Here is a 19168-nt window from a genome sequence, read left to right as displayed (position 1 = left end):
TTTTTTTTAATCTTGTATTCTTAATTCTTCCCTACTCATATTTGCAAGAGGAATAGTCACATATGACCTTCCTTATTCCATACGCCCTTGTACTATGGGTCACATTAATCTCCAAAGGAAATTCTCTTGTGTATATGTATACCCCCCACATACATATCCCCACACCAATCAACAGGTCAAATCAATAAGAATGTAAGTGCCTACTGTATACCAGGCACTATGCCAGGTGTTGGCTTAGCACTGGGACCCCTCTAATTGCTGAGAAGGTAGAAATCAGTTGGAATTTCACTTTTTATCCTGAGGCAGGGGAAAGAGCCCTAGATATCATGTCAGAGGATGTGAGTTCAAATTCAAACTCCTCCACTAAGTAGCTAGACAGCCTCAGACAAGTCACTTCACCTGTTTGTGGCTCAGTTTCCTCATCTGTAAAATGAAAGGGTTGGATTCAGGGATCCCTGAAGTTCTTTCCAGTTCTAAGTATATGATGCTCAACTCTATTGCAATAAATGATTTGGTCTTGTGGTTAGAACAGGATTTGACCTATAGAACAACTCAGTGCCAGGGAGTTTGCTCAGGAAAATCTGAGGGAGTCTTTCTCACCAACAAAGATGATGCCCTTACTCTGTCAATGCACTGGGGTCCTTGGGCTAAAGAAGTCCAAGGCACTGGTAGCTAAAGGGTCACAGGTAAATAGGGGCTTAAATTAGAAAACAGGACAATGCTTCATTTGACCCCAGTCGTAGACGCAGACTTCTCATAGCGCGGTCTGAGGGGTGTTCTCATCAGAGCAGCTGTAACTTACTCAGTTACTTTCAAGTCATTCGTGGTATTTTATTTTTAATAAAGCATACGTTACACATGAATTGCTAATCTGCATAAGTGACGGGAATTTCCACACAGGGAGTTCCCTACATGGATGAAATCACAGGTCCCGATGAGGGTAAGGAGAAAAAGTTTTAGTAACTGAATTATTTTATTATTTCATAAGAATCTTTCTATGATTGAAGCATTTATCAGATCTAAGGCTTTTTCCCTTTGGCCCCCAGAACACATCAGACACAACAGTAAATAAAGAAGAATGAGTTTCTCTCAAAGGGACTTTCCTAAAGTGTAGGCGTGACTATGTTAACTCCCTTACTCAATAAACTCTGGTGATTCCCTTTTGCTCCTACGACCAAATATGAGCTCCTCATTTTAGCCTTTTTTTCTCTCATTTTTATACTTTCAGTTTTTTCAGTTTTGTTTTTTATATTACTTCCCAAATATTCTTTCATAATAAAGTAAAGCCGGTAAGCAAAACTAATAACACAATGACTTCATCTGAAAGTACAACTCCAAGCTCTCTATTTTTAAAAAGTTACAAAAATATTTTCTCCCTTCTCCCACCCCATGAAAAGAAAAGAAAAAAAGCAAGTTTCTTGTAACAAATATTCATAGTGAAGCAAAACAAATTCTTTCAACGGCTGTATATAGAAATATATGTGCCTGTATGACCTAAGTCAAATTGCTTACCATCTTAGGGAGGGGGAGGGGAGAAAGGAAGGGAGAAAATTTAGAAATCAGATTTTTAAAAAATTAATGTAAAAACTGTCTTTACATATAATTGGGGAAAAATAAAATACTACTAAAAATAAATAGAAACATATGTGTCTCATTCTATATCTTATATCTGTCACCTCTCTGTCATGGATAGCATGTTTCATCACTGGTCCTCTGGAATCACGAATGGTCATTGGATCAATGATACTTCTTTTAGCTTTCAAAGTTATTTGTTTTTACAGTATTGTATAAATTTTTCTCCTTTAATTAAATTTTTCTCCTTTAATTCTTCATCAGTTTATAAAAGTCTTCAAAACAGTTTCATTTGTATAATATTAATGTTATAGTATAAACTGTTCTCCTGGGTCTGTTCACTTTTCTTTGTATCAGCTCATATAAGTCTTCTTATATCTTTTTGAAATCATCTATTTCCTGGTTTCTTACAGCACAATGATACTCCATCACCTTCACATATCACAACTTATTCGGTTATTCCCAAATTATTGGACATCCTCAATAAAGTAAATAGAATTAATAAATATTTATTAGATGCCTATGATGTACTTTGCTAAGTGGTGGGGACACAAAAAGAAGCAAAAGACAGCCTCTTAGTTTCCAGGCTTTCCTGCCACCACAAAAAAAGCTGCTATAAATATTTTTGTACATAAAGGACGATTTCTATTTCTTTGATCTCTTTGGGGTACGGGCCTAGCAGAGGTAAAGCTGGGTTAAAGGCCTTACAGTGTTTAGTACCTATTTTTAATAACTATTTTCTCATAGTTCCTCCAGTATTTATCATTTTCCTCGTCTGTCATCTTCGGCATTTCTAATGAGGTGGAATCTCAGAACTGCTTTAATTTTCATTTCTCTAATTAGTAATGGGAATATTTTTCTTCATATGGCAATAGATAGCCTAGGTTTCTTCTCTTGAGAACTGTCTGTATATATTCTTTAACCAATTATCCAACTGAAGAATGACTCTTTTTTGAGTAACTTTGAACTAGTTCCCTACGCATCTTGGAAATGAGACCTTTATCAGAGAAACTTGCTGCACACATATTTTCCCAGTTACTTATTTCCCTATTAATTTTAATTTCATTAGCTTTATGCAATAACCTTTACATTTTATGTAATCAAAATTATCCATTTTATCTGCTATGACCCCCTTCTATTTCTTGTTTGGTTACAAACTCTTCTCCTATCCAAAAATCTGATAGATAAGTTTCCCCCATGTTTCTCTAATTTGTTTATCATGTAACCTTTTATATCTAGGTCATGTTCCCATTTGAAGCATATCTTTGTGTAAGGTGTGAAGTATTGGTCTAAATCTGGTTTCTTCCATTTTTCCCAACAGTTTTTGCTAAGATGAGTCCTTATCACAATAGCTGGGGGGGGGGGGGGTGTCTTTGTATTTGTCAAATACATTTGTATGTTGTTCCACTAATCTGTTCCACTGATCAATCTTTGTACCCAGTACCAAACTGTTTTGATAATTACTGTTTGTATTATAGTTTGAGATCTGCCACTACTAAGCCTCTTCCTTAACTATTTCTTTTAATTATTTTGCTTGAGATTCTTAACCTTCCTTCCTCCACATCAATTTTGTTATTAATTTTTCTAATTCTATAAAGTAATCCCTTGGCAGTTTGATTGATATGACATTGAACAAATAGAATAATTTAGGCATTATACTGGCTGATTCTACCTATGGACAATTAATATTTTTCCAATTACTTAGGTCTATCTTTACTTCTGTAAAGCAGTTATTTGTAGTTGCATTTATATGGTTCTTGCATATATCTTAGAAGGTAGACCCCAAAGTATTTTCTATATTCTGTAGTAATTTTAAATGTAATTTATCTTTCTATCCATTCTTTCTGGGTTTCACTGGTATTATATCAAAAATGCTGATGTTTTGGGTGGATTTATTTTATAGCTTGCATGTTTGTTGAAGTTATTGTTTCCATTTATTTTTTAGTAACTCTTTAGAGGATTTTGTGCACCATTACATTATCCACACAAAGTGATCATTTTGTTTCTTCTTCATCTATGTATTCCCTCAATTTTTTTATCTTCTTGTTATAGTCATCATTTCTAGTACTATGATAAATGGAACTGGTGACAATGGATGGTCGATTTTTTAAAAAATTCTCTAGCTGCCTCAGGAGGAAGAAAGCCCCTGAAACACTAAAGTGAAACTATCAGTTTAGGGTGTTAAGGGAAAGTCTCAGCTAGTTACCTCACATGCAAGGAGGATTAAAGAGAATGCCTCTCTTTCCTCTCTCCTCATCCAAAGGAAAGGGCTTCAATTAGGCTGATCATAGGAAATGACAACTTCGTTGTTTGTTTTGAAGGAAAAAATCTAAAGAAAGATGACCAGGGTAAAAGAAAACTCCTTCACTCAAACTGGTTCCCCAGAGCCTAAGACATTTACAACTCAACTCCTGAGGCTTCAGCAACAAAAATTCAAAAAACGAAAACAGAAGCAGAAGTACTTTTATAACACCAAGATGACCAAAGCACAAATCAAGAAGATAACTTGAAAACACCCATAATCCCTCAAGGAAAAAAAAAACACCTTTCCCACAAGAATAACTAGAATTCTTCAAAGAAATTGTATGAGTTTTAAAAAGATGTTACAAATGAAATGAGAGCTACAGAGAAGAGACCCAAGAAAAGGATCAGTAGCTTAATAGAATAGGTTCAAAACCTTATCCTAGTAACAAACTCCCTAAAAATCAGAATGGTCTGATTAGAAATCAATGACTTGGGAAAAAAATAAACATTCTTAAAATGAAACCCAAAAAAATGGAAAAAAAAGGAAGAAAATGTAAGTTATTTCATATGAAAAACAACTGACCTGGAGAACAGATCAAGGAGAGATAAATTAAGAATCACAGGATTGCCTGAAATCCATGACCACCTCCCTCCCTCAATAAAATAACTTGGATATGATATTTCAAGAAATCTTTAAGGAAAATTTTTCAGGCATATTAGAATGAGAGGGCAAGCTGCAAATAGAAAGAATCCACTAATCACTTCCTGAAGGGAACAGCAAAATGAAAATTCCCAGGAATGTCACTGACAAAATCCAGAACTTCCAGATAAAAGGGGGAAAAGATAGCACAAGCAGCCAGAAAGACAAATTAAAATATCAAAGAACCACAATCAAGGTCACACAAGATTTATCAGCTACCATTGCAAAGAAGCAGAGAGCATGGAATAGTACATTCCCAAAGGCAAAGGACAAAAGTTTATAATCAAGAATAATTAGCTCAACAAAACTGAGTATCATTTTACAAGAAAAAAAATGGATCTTCAATATAATTTTCAAATATTCTTTTTTTTTAGCTTTTAAAAATATTCACAACTTAGTTCCAACTTACCTTTTTCACCTTATGATACAGTCCTCGCTTATCGCACTCTACAAACCAGCTGAATTGATCTTTTTGCTGTTCCTTATAGATAGCATTATAACTCTCATCTTTGCATCGTCCCCCATGCCTGGAATGCCCTGCTATCTCTGCCCCTTAGAATCCCTTGTTTCCTTCCAAACTTGGCTCAAGAGACACTTTCTACATGAAGCCTTCTTTGACCCTCACCACAAGTGCCCTCCCCTACCAACCCAAACTTCCATTCATTTATTTCACATATATATATTTTTGTAACACAAGTACACACATACCTGCATACATACACACACATTTATACATATATGCATTTACATGTGCATGTATGTGTATGCATGTGTACATATACCTATACCTACAGAGGTATACATATACACAAATATACAATCTGCATATGCATATGTATATATATATACACACACACTATATATACACACACACACACATTGTGTACATATATGTATATATATATTGGGGGAGCGAGGTGGCAGAATGGATAGAGTGCTGGGTCTGGAGTCACGTAGACTCATCTTCCTAAGTTAAAATCAGGCCTAAAATCTAGCTGTGTGACTATGGGCAAGTCACGTAACTCTGTTTGCCTCAGTCTCCTCATCTATATAATGAGCTGGAGAAGGAAATGGAAACCACTCCAGTATCTCTGCCAAGAAAACCTCAAGTAGGAGCAGCTAGGTGGTGCAGTGGATAGAGCACCAGCCCTGAAGTCAGGAGGACCCGAGTTCAAATCTGGCCTCAGACCAAACACTTGACACTTACTAGCCGTGTGACCCTGGGCAAGTCACTTAACCCCAATTGCCAAAAACACCCAAAAACCAAAAAACAACCAAATGGGGTCACAAAGAGTTAGATACAACTGAAAAATGACTGAATAACAACAAATGTATATAATACATGTGTACATATGTATGTATACACTATGTATACACTTATCTACATAAGGTGCATACACACACACACACACACATATATATACACACCTAAATGTACACATATATAATAGTGTGCATGTATACATACATAAGCACACATACCTTTTGGTTCCCCCTAATCAAATGAAAGGTCCTTGAAGGTAGGGTCATTTCATTTGTTTTTGTATCCTCGGTGCCTAGTATAGTGCCTGGCACACAGTAGGTGCTTAATAAATGCTTGTTGATTGATTTCTTTTGCTTTATTCACCAGCTATGCTCTGGAGTTTGAGGGCTTGTTAGTAGGTTCTGCCAGAGGGAGGAAAGCTATTGCTTTTAAGGGGGTCTATGAACTTGGATGGGAGAAAAGTCACATTTTTATTATGGCTTCATTAATACCTAATTGAAATTTAGCATTTCCTTAAATTATTTAAAACACAGATACTAATAAGGAGTCTATAGGCTTCACTCACCAGACTGGGGAAGGAGGGTCCATGACACACAGAAGTGAAGAATCCTACTCTCAGCTTTCTCTTGGATCAACCCTGGCAACCAATGGAATAACAGATTTTTCAGTCTGTTGACCAACTTTCTCTTCATCCATCCAATCCAATTAAAAACAATTCATTGAATACCTGTTATATAATTGGTCACCATGCTCACGTTTATATAGTTACTTTAAGATTTGCAAGCACTTTTACATACATTGTCTCATTTGATCAGTATCAAACCACGTGTGATAGGTGCTATATTATTCTTTTAGAGAAGGAAACTGAGGTCAGAATGGTTAACTTGCATAGGGTCACACAGTATGTCTCTGAGGCAGAATTTAAACCCAGACCTTAGAGTCAGGCTTTCCTGACTCTGGGTCCAGTGATCTAGCTGCTTGGCCACATTAACTTTTCCCCTTACCATCCCAACTTACATTCTACCTTTCTGTACTTACGAATGCTCATCCCTTCTAATACTCATAAGTAACTCTACATGGTGATCAGACCTTCTTTGAGAACGAGTTTGATTCCAGATGATAAGACAGTTATTCAGCTGTCCCCAAATGCAGCATCCTTGGAAGGGCTGATATTGAGCTAAACCATCAGCATTTTGAAGGCTGGCCACCATCACCCCCATCTCTGCTCAAAGACGCACACCAACTATTCTTAACAGGGTCTGTGGTCTAGGAATAAGATGACTTGGATTCAAACCCACCACCACCACCACCACCTCCCCCACTCACAGCATCTGTATGGTCACTGCTGTATAAACTAGACACACTTTCTTGGGCTTGCCTGTGTTCCAATGATGTCTTCAGATGGACGACAGACTTCAGCAAGGACCGATGATCAGCTGTGGCCACGAGGATGGAGCATTATGTGTTCCCCTTCTTGGGAGCTCTTCCCAGTCAGGTGCATGGAATCTGTGATATCAGCCCTCCTGAGAGCTGCCACGTCGGTTAACTGATGAGTCAGTGTCTTAAGAGCCTCTGACGCTCGCTAGCCATGTGACCTTGGGAAAGTCACCTCACTCCTCTCAAATGAGTTCCCTCATCTCTAAAATAAGGGGATTGGAGCAAATGGTCTCCAAGGTGCCTAACTCTATAAGCCTAAAGAGAACATGTCGTCTCCCTTTTTATCCACTCCTACTCTCCTTCCAACAGGAACGTGTGTTTCCCATACCAGTGAGTAGATAGCGCCATCTCACTGACCTGGAAGTCTGAGCAAGGTCTAGCTAGGACAAACTCCATCTCATTCTATCCCTCCATGGAGCTGGGAGCTGACAAGTGTCTGACCTGGTGGACCTTCCCAGAGAAAACTTCTCCTTGTCCACCCCACTGGCTGTCAGGCTCAATGCCCAGGTCTAATACACTAGCCAGGCTCCCTTTCTACTCCCTAATAAGCACAACTCACTACTACAGAGTTATCATGGCCCATAAGAATGAAATCCAATTCAGGGTTGAGTTGGGGAAGTGACTGTGAGAAAACCTCCCTCTGAGTGTACGGGCGGAAAGAAGCTCAGGGAAACCACAGACATCTGTTACTTCAAAGGTAAGAGACAGACAGAGATAAAGGAGAGAAAAAGAGGAAGGAGGAAGGAAGATAGAGGGAGAGGGGAGAGACGAGACAGAGACAAAGAGAGACAAAGAAGAGAGAAAAGGATGGGGGGGAAGGAAGACAGGGGAGAGAGGAGACAAAACGCAGAGACAGAGACACAAAGAGGAGAGACATCAAGAGGAGAGAGATAAAGAGACAGACACAGATACAGAGAAATGGATCAAAAAAGGGTAAGACAAGCAGACACAGAAGTCTAGTAAATGTGCCCTCCTGTCTTCATGGTCCTTCTTTAGAAGGCAGTGAGTGAAAAGTAAAAGGCTGACCTTCCTTTGAACCCCAAGAAGCTCTGAATAGCTTTCATTATTGCTGTTTTTAGGTTTTCACTTACAAAACAAAAAAGGCCCATGTTTCTTCTTCTGTGGAGACTGCTTGCTTTGCATACATTTATGAGTAACACCTGCTTGTCCCCTAGATACTTACAGCTCTAGGCTACCCTGAATTTTTCCATGAATCTTCACAGTGAGAGGTGATGACCTCTCGCTTAAGGGAAGTTCTCTTGAGATATCTGCAGAAATCTCACCATCCTCCTCACCAGCCTGCTCCGAGAGCTCAGCGGAAAAGGCAGCTAGCGCTTCTGAATCCCAAAGCTTCTGCAGAGACCCCACTGTCTGCCTGTCACAGGCTCCTGAAAGAGCAGGAGCCCAGTTTGTCTCCTTTTTGTTTCTTAAAACACAAGAGGGGCAGCTGGGTGGTGCAGTGGATAGAGCACTGGCCCTGGATTCAGGAGGACCTGAGTTCAAAGCTGGCCTCAGACACACGGTACTCACTAGCTGTGTGACCCTGAGTAAGTCACTTAACCCCATTGCCTAGCCAAAAATAAATAAGTAAATGAATGAATGAATGAATGAATGAATAAATAAATAAATGAATAAAAAAGCACAAGAAGCAGGGAAAGGAGGCAGAAGCTGGATCCAGTCACATCTGGACCCCTAAACAAAATGGCAGGACAAGATGGACTTTTTTTTTTTATTAGGCAATGGGGTTAAGTGACTTGCCCAGGGTCACCCTTGGCTTACTTTTGATAGCCCTATATCAAAAGGTCTGTGGGCCAGGGCCTCAAGCAGTAGAATTTTTACCTTTTCCTAGGAAAGGTAGCTGATGATTTTGAAAGCCCCTCTAAAGCTTTTCAAGCTATAGTTCAACCTGATTATTGGGTGGTAGCAAAGGATTGTTTTTTAAAAATCTATTTTTTCTTTCAAATAACAAAAATATTTTTTCTTTCCCTCTTTTCCCCATCCCCTTTGTGACAAATACACAGTCAAACAAAACACATTTTCTCACTGGCCATGTCAAAAAATAAGTATTGCTCAATCTGCACCCTGAGTCCACCTCCTCAGTGTCACGAGTGGGGCAGCATGATTCATCATCAGCCCTTTGGCCCTATGGTTGATTAGAGTTCTATAATCTTTCAAAATGGTTTTTCTTTACAATGTTATTACGCCAATCTTTCTCCTGGTTCTGCTTAAGTCTACATCAGTTCATGCAAGTCTTCCCAGGTTTCTCTGAAAATTTTCCCTGAAATGGACTATTTTTCAACATAGGGGGATGAGGAGAGGTGAACAGTTATGGCCAATAATCCCACACTTCCAGTTTCCATACTGCACTGTCCCATGGCCTCAGGGAAGTTAAGCAACTTGCTTCAGGTTACAAACTGGTGGTGTCTGAAGGTGGGATTCAAATCCAGATCTTCCTCTCAACTCAAGTAAGCTCCACTGGGTTGGCCAAATCTGGTTTGTGGCTAGGCCTTAGAACTCCCACTTAGGAATGAATACCTAGGGATAGAAGATGGCTGAAAGGGCAGTGGAGATTAAAGAGGACCGTGCTTGGAGTCAGAAAGCCCTGTCTTAGCACTGACTGGATGCATGGCTGGCCCTGGACAAATCACTGAATTTCTCTGAACCTATGTAAATGGGGGTGATGATAATATCTAACCTATCTACCTCTCAGAGCAATGGTGAGAAAACTGCTTGGTAAACCTGGAAATATTACATAAATGTGAAAGATTGCTATCTCAAATAGCATCGAATGGCCTTTATAAATCAGGGTAGGAGATGCCCAGTTGGCCAGCAGAGATTGTGTGGCAGAAGACCCGTTATGCCTGTTCTACATAAAATAATGGCCCTAGAAGGGGAGAAGAGGCAGGTGCTACTGTCCTCGGGGGTCCTCCAACCCTGCCCTTGGGTCAGCGTAATTTACCCCCCACCCACCTACCATGTAAGAGTCAATAACAGACAGCACTCCAAATGGCATTTTTTTCCTTTTAATTCCTGAGATAAAAACCAAAAAGGCAAAAAGCATGAAACACCCCATATGGTGCAGTATATGTATTGCTAATGAACGAATATACTTCAGTGACAAAAATCTCTCACCCCACTTCTAGGGGTTGGGGTGGTGCCCAGCTTTTCTTAGGCAATTCTTTGGCAGATGCCACTGAATCAGGAGTCCAAACAAGATGCAGGATGAGGCCGGATCCACCGAAGGCTGGTCTCACAACATAATTCTGACTTTCAAGCCACAGATTCCAAGATCTGGATGCTTGCTCTTCAGTGTAGCCAAAGGTCCAAGGGCCCCTTTGAATGATGTGTGGCTAGGCCTGGAGGGGGCCTTGCCCTGGTTAACCTTTCAGATATGTAACCTTTTTCTTCTTCTAAAGAATTATTAGATGACCAAAGAACATGCAGTGAATTCAGTTTTTCCTGCCTTTTGGAAGAACCCCATGAGAAACAATGAAATAGAGCAAAGCCTAGTGAAGGTTTCACAAAGAAGAAGTAGGGGTTTTTTTTGACACCTGTATTTCAATTCACCTATGACCGATCTCATTGGATCACTAAGCACCTGTCTCTCACTCTGGGACCCAGATCAGGCGTCACCTTAGCAGAGAGGCTTCTGTTTTCTATTCCCCACCTCCAGTGACCCTGGAATAAAACGGACCTTGGAAGGACATGTTAACGCTCCCTCCTTCACTCCCTCATCTGTGGACATATAGTATCACTTAGTTCACCTTAAACTTCCTGAGGGCAGGAACTGGTTCATTTTTGTCTTCATACCTCCAGCAGCTAGCATGGTGCCTTGGACAGCTGAACTGAATTTAGCATCTATGGGCACCAAAGCTTAAATTCTTAGCATAGAGGATGTGACCGACATTTCTACATGAAACCACACAGGGCTGTGACAAGGAAAATGTTAAGTCACATCTCAAAGCATGGCTTTTCTCTCAAAATAAAAGTGGTTTCATTTCATCAAGAATTTGCCTTTGACATTGCTAGTGCCTCATGCTTTAGCCATCTTTGTCATATTTTCCTAGCACTTTGAGTAGGACCTATATCCAGGAGCATTACTAAGTAACAGGACTGATGAGCCTAGGTGAGAGGTGAAAAAAAAAATCAATCTTATTATTTCATATTCACACACTATTGTCCTTTTCCATTTTTAAAGCCCTATTGCTTAACTAATTCTCAGGTTTCTAGATAAGAATAAATAAAAGCAGGGAAAGGTTTTGCTTAATCTAATCTTTCTGAATCACAAATGCTATAATCATAAAGTGCTCTCTCAAGTATGTACTTAGACACAATTTTTTTTCAACAATGAAAAACACCAACTGGTTTATACCAGAATATGACTGGATAAATCTGACCTGGTTCTTGGAGTTCTGCGATTTAACTAATGGTCTCAGGGCAGTGGCTATCCAAGTAACCTGGGACCTACAAAACTAAGTTATCTTTCTCTTGGATGCCTGCCAATCAAATGCTGCCCTTCTTTCAAAATTTGAAATTCCAAGGATGCTTCCCATTGGATTATTTCTTGTCAGTGGGTCACAGCCAGAGCTAAAATATTCAACAGGTCTCAGTTATACAACAAAAACTAAAACCTACCACTCCTAGTGAAATTGGCAATCTAGCTGTAAACTAAAGTGACGCAGTTTAAAGCCATACCTAGATGTAAGTGCTGTCATTGCATAGTGTTACAGTGTTTCCAATCTTAGGAATCCATTAAAAAGCTAACCTCTGAAGAACTGCCTCATCGAAAGCACAAGATGTGTTTAGCACACAAAAGTAAATGTGCGGCTACAATTACAGTTAGTGAAATGACCACGGTGTGATCTAGGTAGCCCTCTGAATACAATGAAGTGACATTCATTTTCAATCTGATTGCCCATCTATGAGAATAATCAAAATTCTATACCTCCTAAGTAAAGTATCTCCTTATGACATCTGTGACTGACTTCCGAAGAAGCAATGAATTGGGATTTTTTTGTTTTTTAAAAATCTATAACAGGTCCCCCTGCTACAGTCTATGACAGCAAGATGCAATGAATCTCAGTTGGAAAGACATATTCCAATACCCAACCCAATGACTTGGATGTAGTAGAAGTCTGTAAATATTTGCTGGTGGTCATGACAATGTTATCAGCTAGGGGGTCAGGCCATCCAGCTGAGGCTCCTGATGTGGACTGGTGTCCTAGATAAAAGTGGCTGCCCCAAAGAGAAAAATCAAGTTATTTGAAGGTTTACTTTTCAATTTTTAGCTTCTCTCAGCAATACTGCCAACCCTTGATTCTTCATAGCAATGGAGGAGGATGGCCCACATCACATTGGAGCCAGAAGTTTCAGACACCTTCTTTGAGGATCCTTTTCTGGGGGCTGGTCTGGGGTTCTAATCAGTGTCCATTTTTTTCTTTCCACCCTCTGACAGAAGGAGGACGGTAATGAAATGTCTTTAAAACGGGCAACTAGAAGCTGCCATCAGCCCTGAATAATCTTCCTGATAACATTTTGATAAAAAAAAAAGTCAATGAAAACAGATCTGAAGATGGGCCCCATCATGCTGATGCTTTCCCAAACTCCATTCCCATCTCACGCTTCTTCTCTCAGGTCCCCATCCTTCTTCTCTCTCTTCTCCCCCACTTCTCCCAAAAACCCTGGAATGAACAGCGCCACTGTTACTCCTTTCCCAGCTGAAAGCCTGAATCAACTGGCTTTCTGCTCCTGTAGGTTGATTCAGGGTGGGTCCTGTGAGCCCCCAGTCCATCACTCTTTCCAATACTTTTTCTCTTCCTTAGGACTAAAGCACGCCCTTCCTTCAGGAGCACCACATTTCAGGAAGAACCTGAAGTCTGAGGGACAACAAATGACCTTGGAAAAGACAGTTCAGGAAGTGTAGGTAGAAAAGGACATAAGCAAAGATGGTGCCCCATGTTTGGGAAGAGGGCACAGTATCAAATGGAAAAGATACAGTCATTCTCCTCAAGAAGAGAGAAGTGTTTGGTATGAGAGGAGGAGTTCTTTAAAAGGCATGAGATGGGGACAAAAGGAAAAAATATCATGGCTTTGCAAACAATATGCCCTATATATGTGTCAGAGCTAAAGAGTAAATCAAGGAATAAAAATGCAGTCCTCTACATAATAATAAAACATCCTCTACATTTTTTACAGGCTACCCGAAATCCTTTTGGCGGGCCACACGTTGTGCAGGCCTGATTATACCGATGCTTCTGTTTTCAAAGAAATACTCTTTAAAAACTGATTTCTTCTGAAATCAGAACTATGCTTTGGTTACAGTCATCAGTAAATGAAAATGTGTTTGTATTTCCATAAACACATTTGCATTTAGTACCAGGGAGCCAGTTTCAGTTAAGGGAAAAAAAAAGTTTTGGGGCCAAAGCCTCTGCTCAAGGCAAAAGGTCTTCTTGGGTCCTCCAAAAACAGCAGCCAGAAGGAGAGATGCACAATGCCAAAGAAATGCAAGCCTTTGCTCTTTTTCTTTCCCATCGCAGACATCAGCAGGTACGTGTTCAATGTGAGAAAGCTGCTCATTGGGACTCTGGCTCAGACAACCTCATCATTTGCTTGTCTTCACGATCGACACTCCTGTCTGCGACCACATCTGTAATGGGGTGACTCTACCTCCCATCTGTTCAGAAGGCTGAGACTCAAAGGCCAACTGTACAGTTACCGGCTTATTCAAGGAGATCAGACACACTCAGAGGGAGGCTTGGGAAGAAGAGGGGCTATGCTGAGCTTTGGAGAAGCCCCCAGCCTGGGGGGACGAGGAGAGGGAGAAGGGAACACGAGCGGGCTACAGACCAAGCATTCACAAGTCTCACCTTTCAAGGTATCCACGTGAATGTCAGAGTGGAAGCTTCCGGAAGGCAGGGGCTGTTTCCTTTTCATCTTTGCCCATAGCTGGTGTTGAATAAATGGCCACCGGACTGAACTGACTTTCCTATTTCACAGCAATCATTTTGATGACTCCCTTGCATGATTCATTTCCTGGAGTATTAGCTGGTGTTTAAAAGGAGCTTACCACCCTTACAGCATCATGCCAAGGATGGTGACGGTGACAGACCACTGCTGATCACTGCCTGAGGCAGTGTGTCTCCCTTCGACCCACTCCAACAGTTTGGAGGATTCATCCATTTCCCGCCCCCCTCCCTCCAGGTCTTCCCCCACCCCAGCTTTTTAAAACAGGTGCCCTCCTGGTTTCTTGGGTATAAACAACAGCAGGTATAAAAAACAGCTGCCCAGAGAAGAGACGATCTCTTTTAAGTATCCAAGTATTGCAAACTCAAGTGAATCCCTCTGGGAAATTCGTGTTTTTTGGGTGTTAATCTTAAGCCCCCAAAAGGCTGTGGCTGAGGTCCTTAAATATTAGAAGAGATAGATCACTGGGCTGTAGCAAGGTGCACAAGCCAACAGCCATCTGTACACAGTACAGAGTAGAGTGTTCCTAGACAGCGGAAGCTTCCAGGGAGGATGCCCAAGACGCTCCAGATTTAAAACCGTGCGGTTCAGGGGCTGCCAGGCTTTCTTTTCTTTAGTGTTTATGTGATACATAAATAAGAGTAGTGTTTCCCGTGGATAAAGTGAAGCGGTTAAGATCGCGGGGGTTCAAATCTATGGCAAATCAGTCCCGTCGTAGGTCACAGGCCAGTCAACTGTCAGGTGATAAAAGACTTTTTTGGAGATGAACCTGCAGGATGTATGAAGAGAAGAGCATCCTGTTAGTGATGGCCCAGAAATCCCACATGTGACTGCCAGATGTTTCAATGGGCATGACTTTCACTGGGAGCCAGTATCAGCAACAAGAGGTCAGGGATCTCGCTGTCACATGTGACCAGGCTACGAGTCAAGTCTTGGTGAGGAAGCAAGGGTTCCACTGCTCACAGCCAATGAACCTTTTTATAGTGTACCACTCTTAATTACCTCAAATGAGATGGCATGTCAAACACTACAAATGCTGGCTATTATCACTGCAGAAAAATTACTGCAGCCATGTCCTCCCTGGCCCACGGATGAATCCTCTACCTTCACATGGGTTGTAAAACTCTGTGTTCCCAGAGGAGGACGGGAACTCAGCAGCCCCCGATAGACTGAGCTGGACCAAAGCCTTTTTATAAGCACGAGGACCATACAGTTCCCATCAGCACTCATCACCACGGCCCCTCATCTACATGAGAAATGAAAATTATAATCTCCATAGAAGAAAGATGGAAGGCTAGTTGTAAATCAGCCTGGGCAGCTGAATCAGGGAATGTGTTTAAAATACTCTTCCCCACAGCTCTTCTGTGAGCACCTCTCCATTTAACTATGGAAGCAGAGTTTTAGGCTGGAGCTTGGCGACCTGTGGTACACACCAGAGATGATTTTAAGTCGTATGTGGGTACCAGTGCCTTCCCAAACTGAATCTGAAGAAGCCATCTGGTTTCCCATTCCTGCTAAAGAATTAACTGATAGTCGAAGTATTAGTTCAAAAGGGCTTAAGGAGCGGCCCCTCCCTGGGGTATCTGCATTTTTGAAGGCCAAAGATCATGTGGGAGGAGAAGAGGGAGGAAAGCTTGGGGTCTTACTATCCTCTCAGCAGAGCTGGAGCATTTAATCATGGGAGTCTAAGGCCGAAGGGAGTCTGCTCCCGGGGTGTAGAACCAAAGAGGCCTGTGCTGAAATCCAGGCTCATTAGGCAAGGTCCCCCATCTTTTTCCTCCCTGTGAGAGAGGAAACAACTCAAGCTTGGCATACCACTCTGGGAGGGTTGCCAGACCTTGATTTAGGTGTTTAGGAAACAGAAAAGTAACACGAACTGCCCACATCTCATGGAGCAGCCGAGAGGGGAGGCGGTCATTCCAACTCCTGGGCCTGACCGTGACCCTTTGGGAATGTGGACGTCCTGGCTGTGCAGGGGTGAGGAGGCGCCTTGCAGCCCCTGATTTTTGAGCCTGTCCATACAGCCTCGTGTGGTTTCATCTCAGGTGTCACCACTGGGGGCGCACAAGTTAAGAATGCCTTCAACATTATTCCCAGGAAAAAAAACTTCACCTACCTTGAGAAGGTATTGTCGAATATCAGGATGTAAATCCCTGGGTTCCTGACCTTCAGCTGACCTTTGATGTTCTCCCGGTGGGAATTGCAACGGATCATGGGAATTAGAACCTGAAAATCAAACCAGAGGAGACACAAGATGCCAGTTTCAGAGCTGGACAATGACATAGTCTAACACTTTCATTTTAGAGAAGACGAGGGGCAAACCTGGAACAGAGCTGCCTTAAAGACCGATTGGTTCATCCCCCATATCAAAGCCAGAAGGCAGCACAGTTTGGACTAGGAAGCTGGGTCTCCTGACCCCCAATCCAATGGGCTTTTCACCCTTTCAGTGATCAATGGAAAGGTGATACAACTCTTCTCCTAGAAGACAGCTACCAGGGGATGATGGTTCTAAGGAAGGGGTAGGGATGGAGATGCTAGGCCAAAACACCAACTTTATTTACTCCGAAGTTGAGGCCAAGGGGCAGGGCAGGTTTGTTGAATTTAATGCGGAGATTATACTTGTCCAACCTACAATAAGAGGCTGAGGCAGAGCTCTGAGCCAATGGCACTTTATTAAGGGGTCCATGGTCCCCTCTACTGAAGACCTCAGATCCTCCTTATGATCTGAGATAGGACCTGGTATTTAGAGAGTTTGATACCCAAATATGCAAAAAAAAGCATAGGAAAGCACAGAATCTCACTGGCTGATAGACCTTGCTCTTGAGGGCCAAAAATGACATATTAGCAGGGTGGGGAAGGAGAGTCATAGGTTGGGTGAAGCATGGGGCATCTTCACTAAGTGGTCATAAGATGGTCACCTGCTTGTGTTGGACAAGAGAAATTGGTCCAGTGGTACATGAATAAATTGGAGGACTTTTTATGTAGTTGGGTTTACCTTTGCCACACTGGGCTTGGTCACCACGACAAAAAAAACCAAGGGTGGAGGGCCTCTAGTTAACTTCTATGATTAAGCAGTGAACTTACAATCTGCAGCTCACAGCTCTGAAGCGTAATATACAGAACTTATAACCACTACTCTTCTAGAATCATATCAAACTGATTAATCCTGATTGGAATAGAGTAGGGGTCCAAGTGGATTATTCCTCACATTTTGATCCCCAGCCTTTCTGTGGATCGTTACAATCTAAATGAATGGAGGGCAGTCCTCCATGAGCGATGCAAAACCAGTAGAGGGGTAGTCCCCTCACCGAGGCACTAAGGTGACACGAGTAAAGAGGGAAAATGGGCATAACTTGTAACACACTATGTTCCATCTGATTACACATTAACTCAATAATATATTAAATGTAATAATAGATGTCTGGAGGGACGCTCTTGCTAACCAAGAACCATGAGGCACAAATACCTAACAAAACATGTCCCACACAACATGAAAATTGGGGGACCACAGAGCATTTGTTCAAGTGCAGTAACACCAGCACCGTCTGCCCTACGTGGAAACGATTCAAGCCATTCAGCCTTCCATTCTGGCGATGAGAGGCAACGCCCCTGCAGACAACACAAACAGGTCTAGACAGCTGTAGCACAGGGAGTGGAGGGAAATAAGAAATAGGGTGAGCCCTGGGGTCCCTGTTATCAGTGCTGGAGCGAAGGCCAAAGCGGAGGATTCGAGGTTCATCACCACAGGCTCAGGAACAGGGGGGTTAGGCGCCATCTGTGGAGGGGACGGTGGCGATGAAGGTGGCACACTCACTCGTCCCGTCTCATACAGCTGTCCGGTCTCTGAAACATTCTCTGATGCAGTCCTGTGGTCCTCTGGAGATCTCTCCTCTTAGGAATGAATACTGGAATGAGCGGGGCTTCAGAGCGGCTTCTGGTGGATTTACTTCTCCAGTTCAGGTCACTTGCAGAGAGCCCTTCTCTGTTAAACAATCTCTTACAAAATAGATCTTAATATAATTCTCGTTTGCTTTAGCAATAACCAGGTCAGGTAGTGCGAGCCAGCTCAAACCTTAGTAGCATTGATATGAACATCACTAGACCAGAGAATTTACATTTTCAGGTTGGCAAATTCAAATAAGAACTGAAAAATTTTAAAATTCTGAACCCAAACTTTATATTTGGCACACATAATTACCTAATCTTGTTACAACTATTTATTAAAACCAACTGAAAAATTATCACTCTAGCTATTTTCTTTTAGCTGCTCATCGTTCCCCTAGGAGGATGAGATTTTGCTAGTAAATTATTAACAGAACAAATTTTTTTTTAACAATGACGACCCCTGATAAACAACTGAATTCATTTAAAAGTTGCCAAAATAATTTCAATTGTAGCAAAAAATTCTGGGATAGGAGGCATAAATAGATCAAATAGTCAACTTCAAGACACTGCATGTCAAATAATTTATTTATAACAAAACATGTTTGCCTTTCAAGATATGCTCAGCATTCGGGTGGTAATAATAAACCCAAATAAAATTGGAAACATTCTTTTCTTCAAACTGAAACTGAAAGATGTTTCTGTTTTAGGCTTAATAATCAATAGAACAACAATTTGGTCCCATAAACTGTTGTTCCACCAATACCCAATTATCCTCACATTAATTTTAGGAAGAACAAAAATTTTAGGCTAAATAATTCAAATCTTATCTCTAGTATTCATCTAAGGAAAATTGGAAAAGGAGTATTTGTCTCTCTTAATATGATTACACAGATGTTTCAAACAATTTCTTTTTTTTTCTTTTTTTTTTAGGCAATTGGGGTTAAGTGACTTGCCCAGGGTCACACAGCTAGTAAGTGTCAAGTGTTTGGTCTGAGGCTGGATTTGAACTCAGGTCCTCCTGACTTCAGGCCAGTGCTCTATCCTCTGCACCACCTAGCTGCCCCCAAACAATTTCTTACATGTAAAATTCTTAATCTAATTTT

The 19168-nt window shown here is 41.3% G+C and overlaps 1 protein-coding gene across 3 annotated transcripts in view; it reads right to left on the bottom strand.

The window, feature by feature from the left end:
* Positions 1–10224: 10224 nt before the first annotated feature.
* FYCO1 (FYVE and coiled-coil domain autophagy adaptor 1) overlaps positions 10225–19168 on the bottom strand; it is a 110897-nt gene continuing 101953 nt past the window's right edge. For all 3 annotated transcript variants that reach the window (XM_020987317.1, XM_020987319.2, XM_020987318.2), the window contains 2 exons: positions 16297–16406; positions 10225–14949 (listed from right to left, as the gene is read on the bottom strand). In XM_020987317.1, coding sequence (XP_020842976.1) covers positions 14874–14949; positions 16297–16406 — 186 coding nt within the window. In that variant the 3' untranslated portion in view covers positions 10225–14873. The remainder of the gene's footprint in view (positions 14950–16296; positions 16407–19168) is intronic.

This window comes from Phascolarctos cinereus, unplaced genomic scaffold (genome assembly GCF_003287225.1).
Source record: "Phascolarctos cinereus isolate Bilbo 61053 unplaced genomic scaffold, phaCin_HiC Scaffold_1;HRSCAF=81, whole genome shotgun sequence".
Classification (NCBI taxonomy): domain Eukaryota; kingdom Metazoa; phylum Chordata; class Mammalia; order Diprotodontia; family Phascolarctidae; genus Phascolarctos; species Phascolarctos cinereus.
Note: the sequence above shows the minus strand (reverse complement) of the source record. Positions and strands in the feature narration are given on the sequence as shown.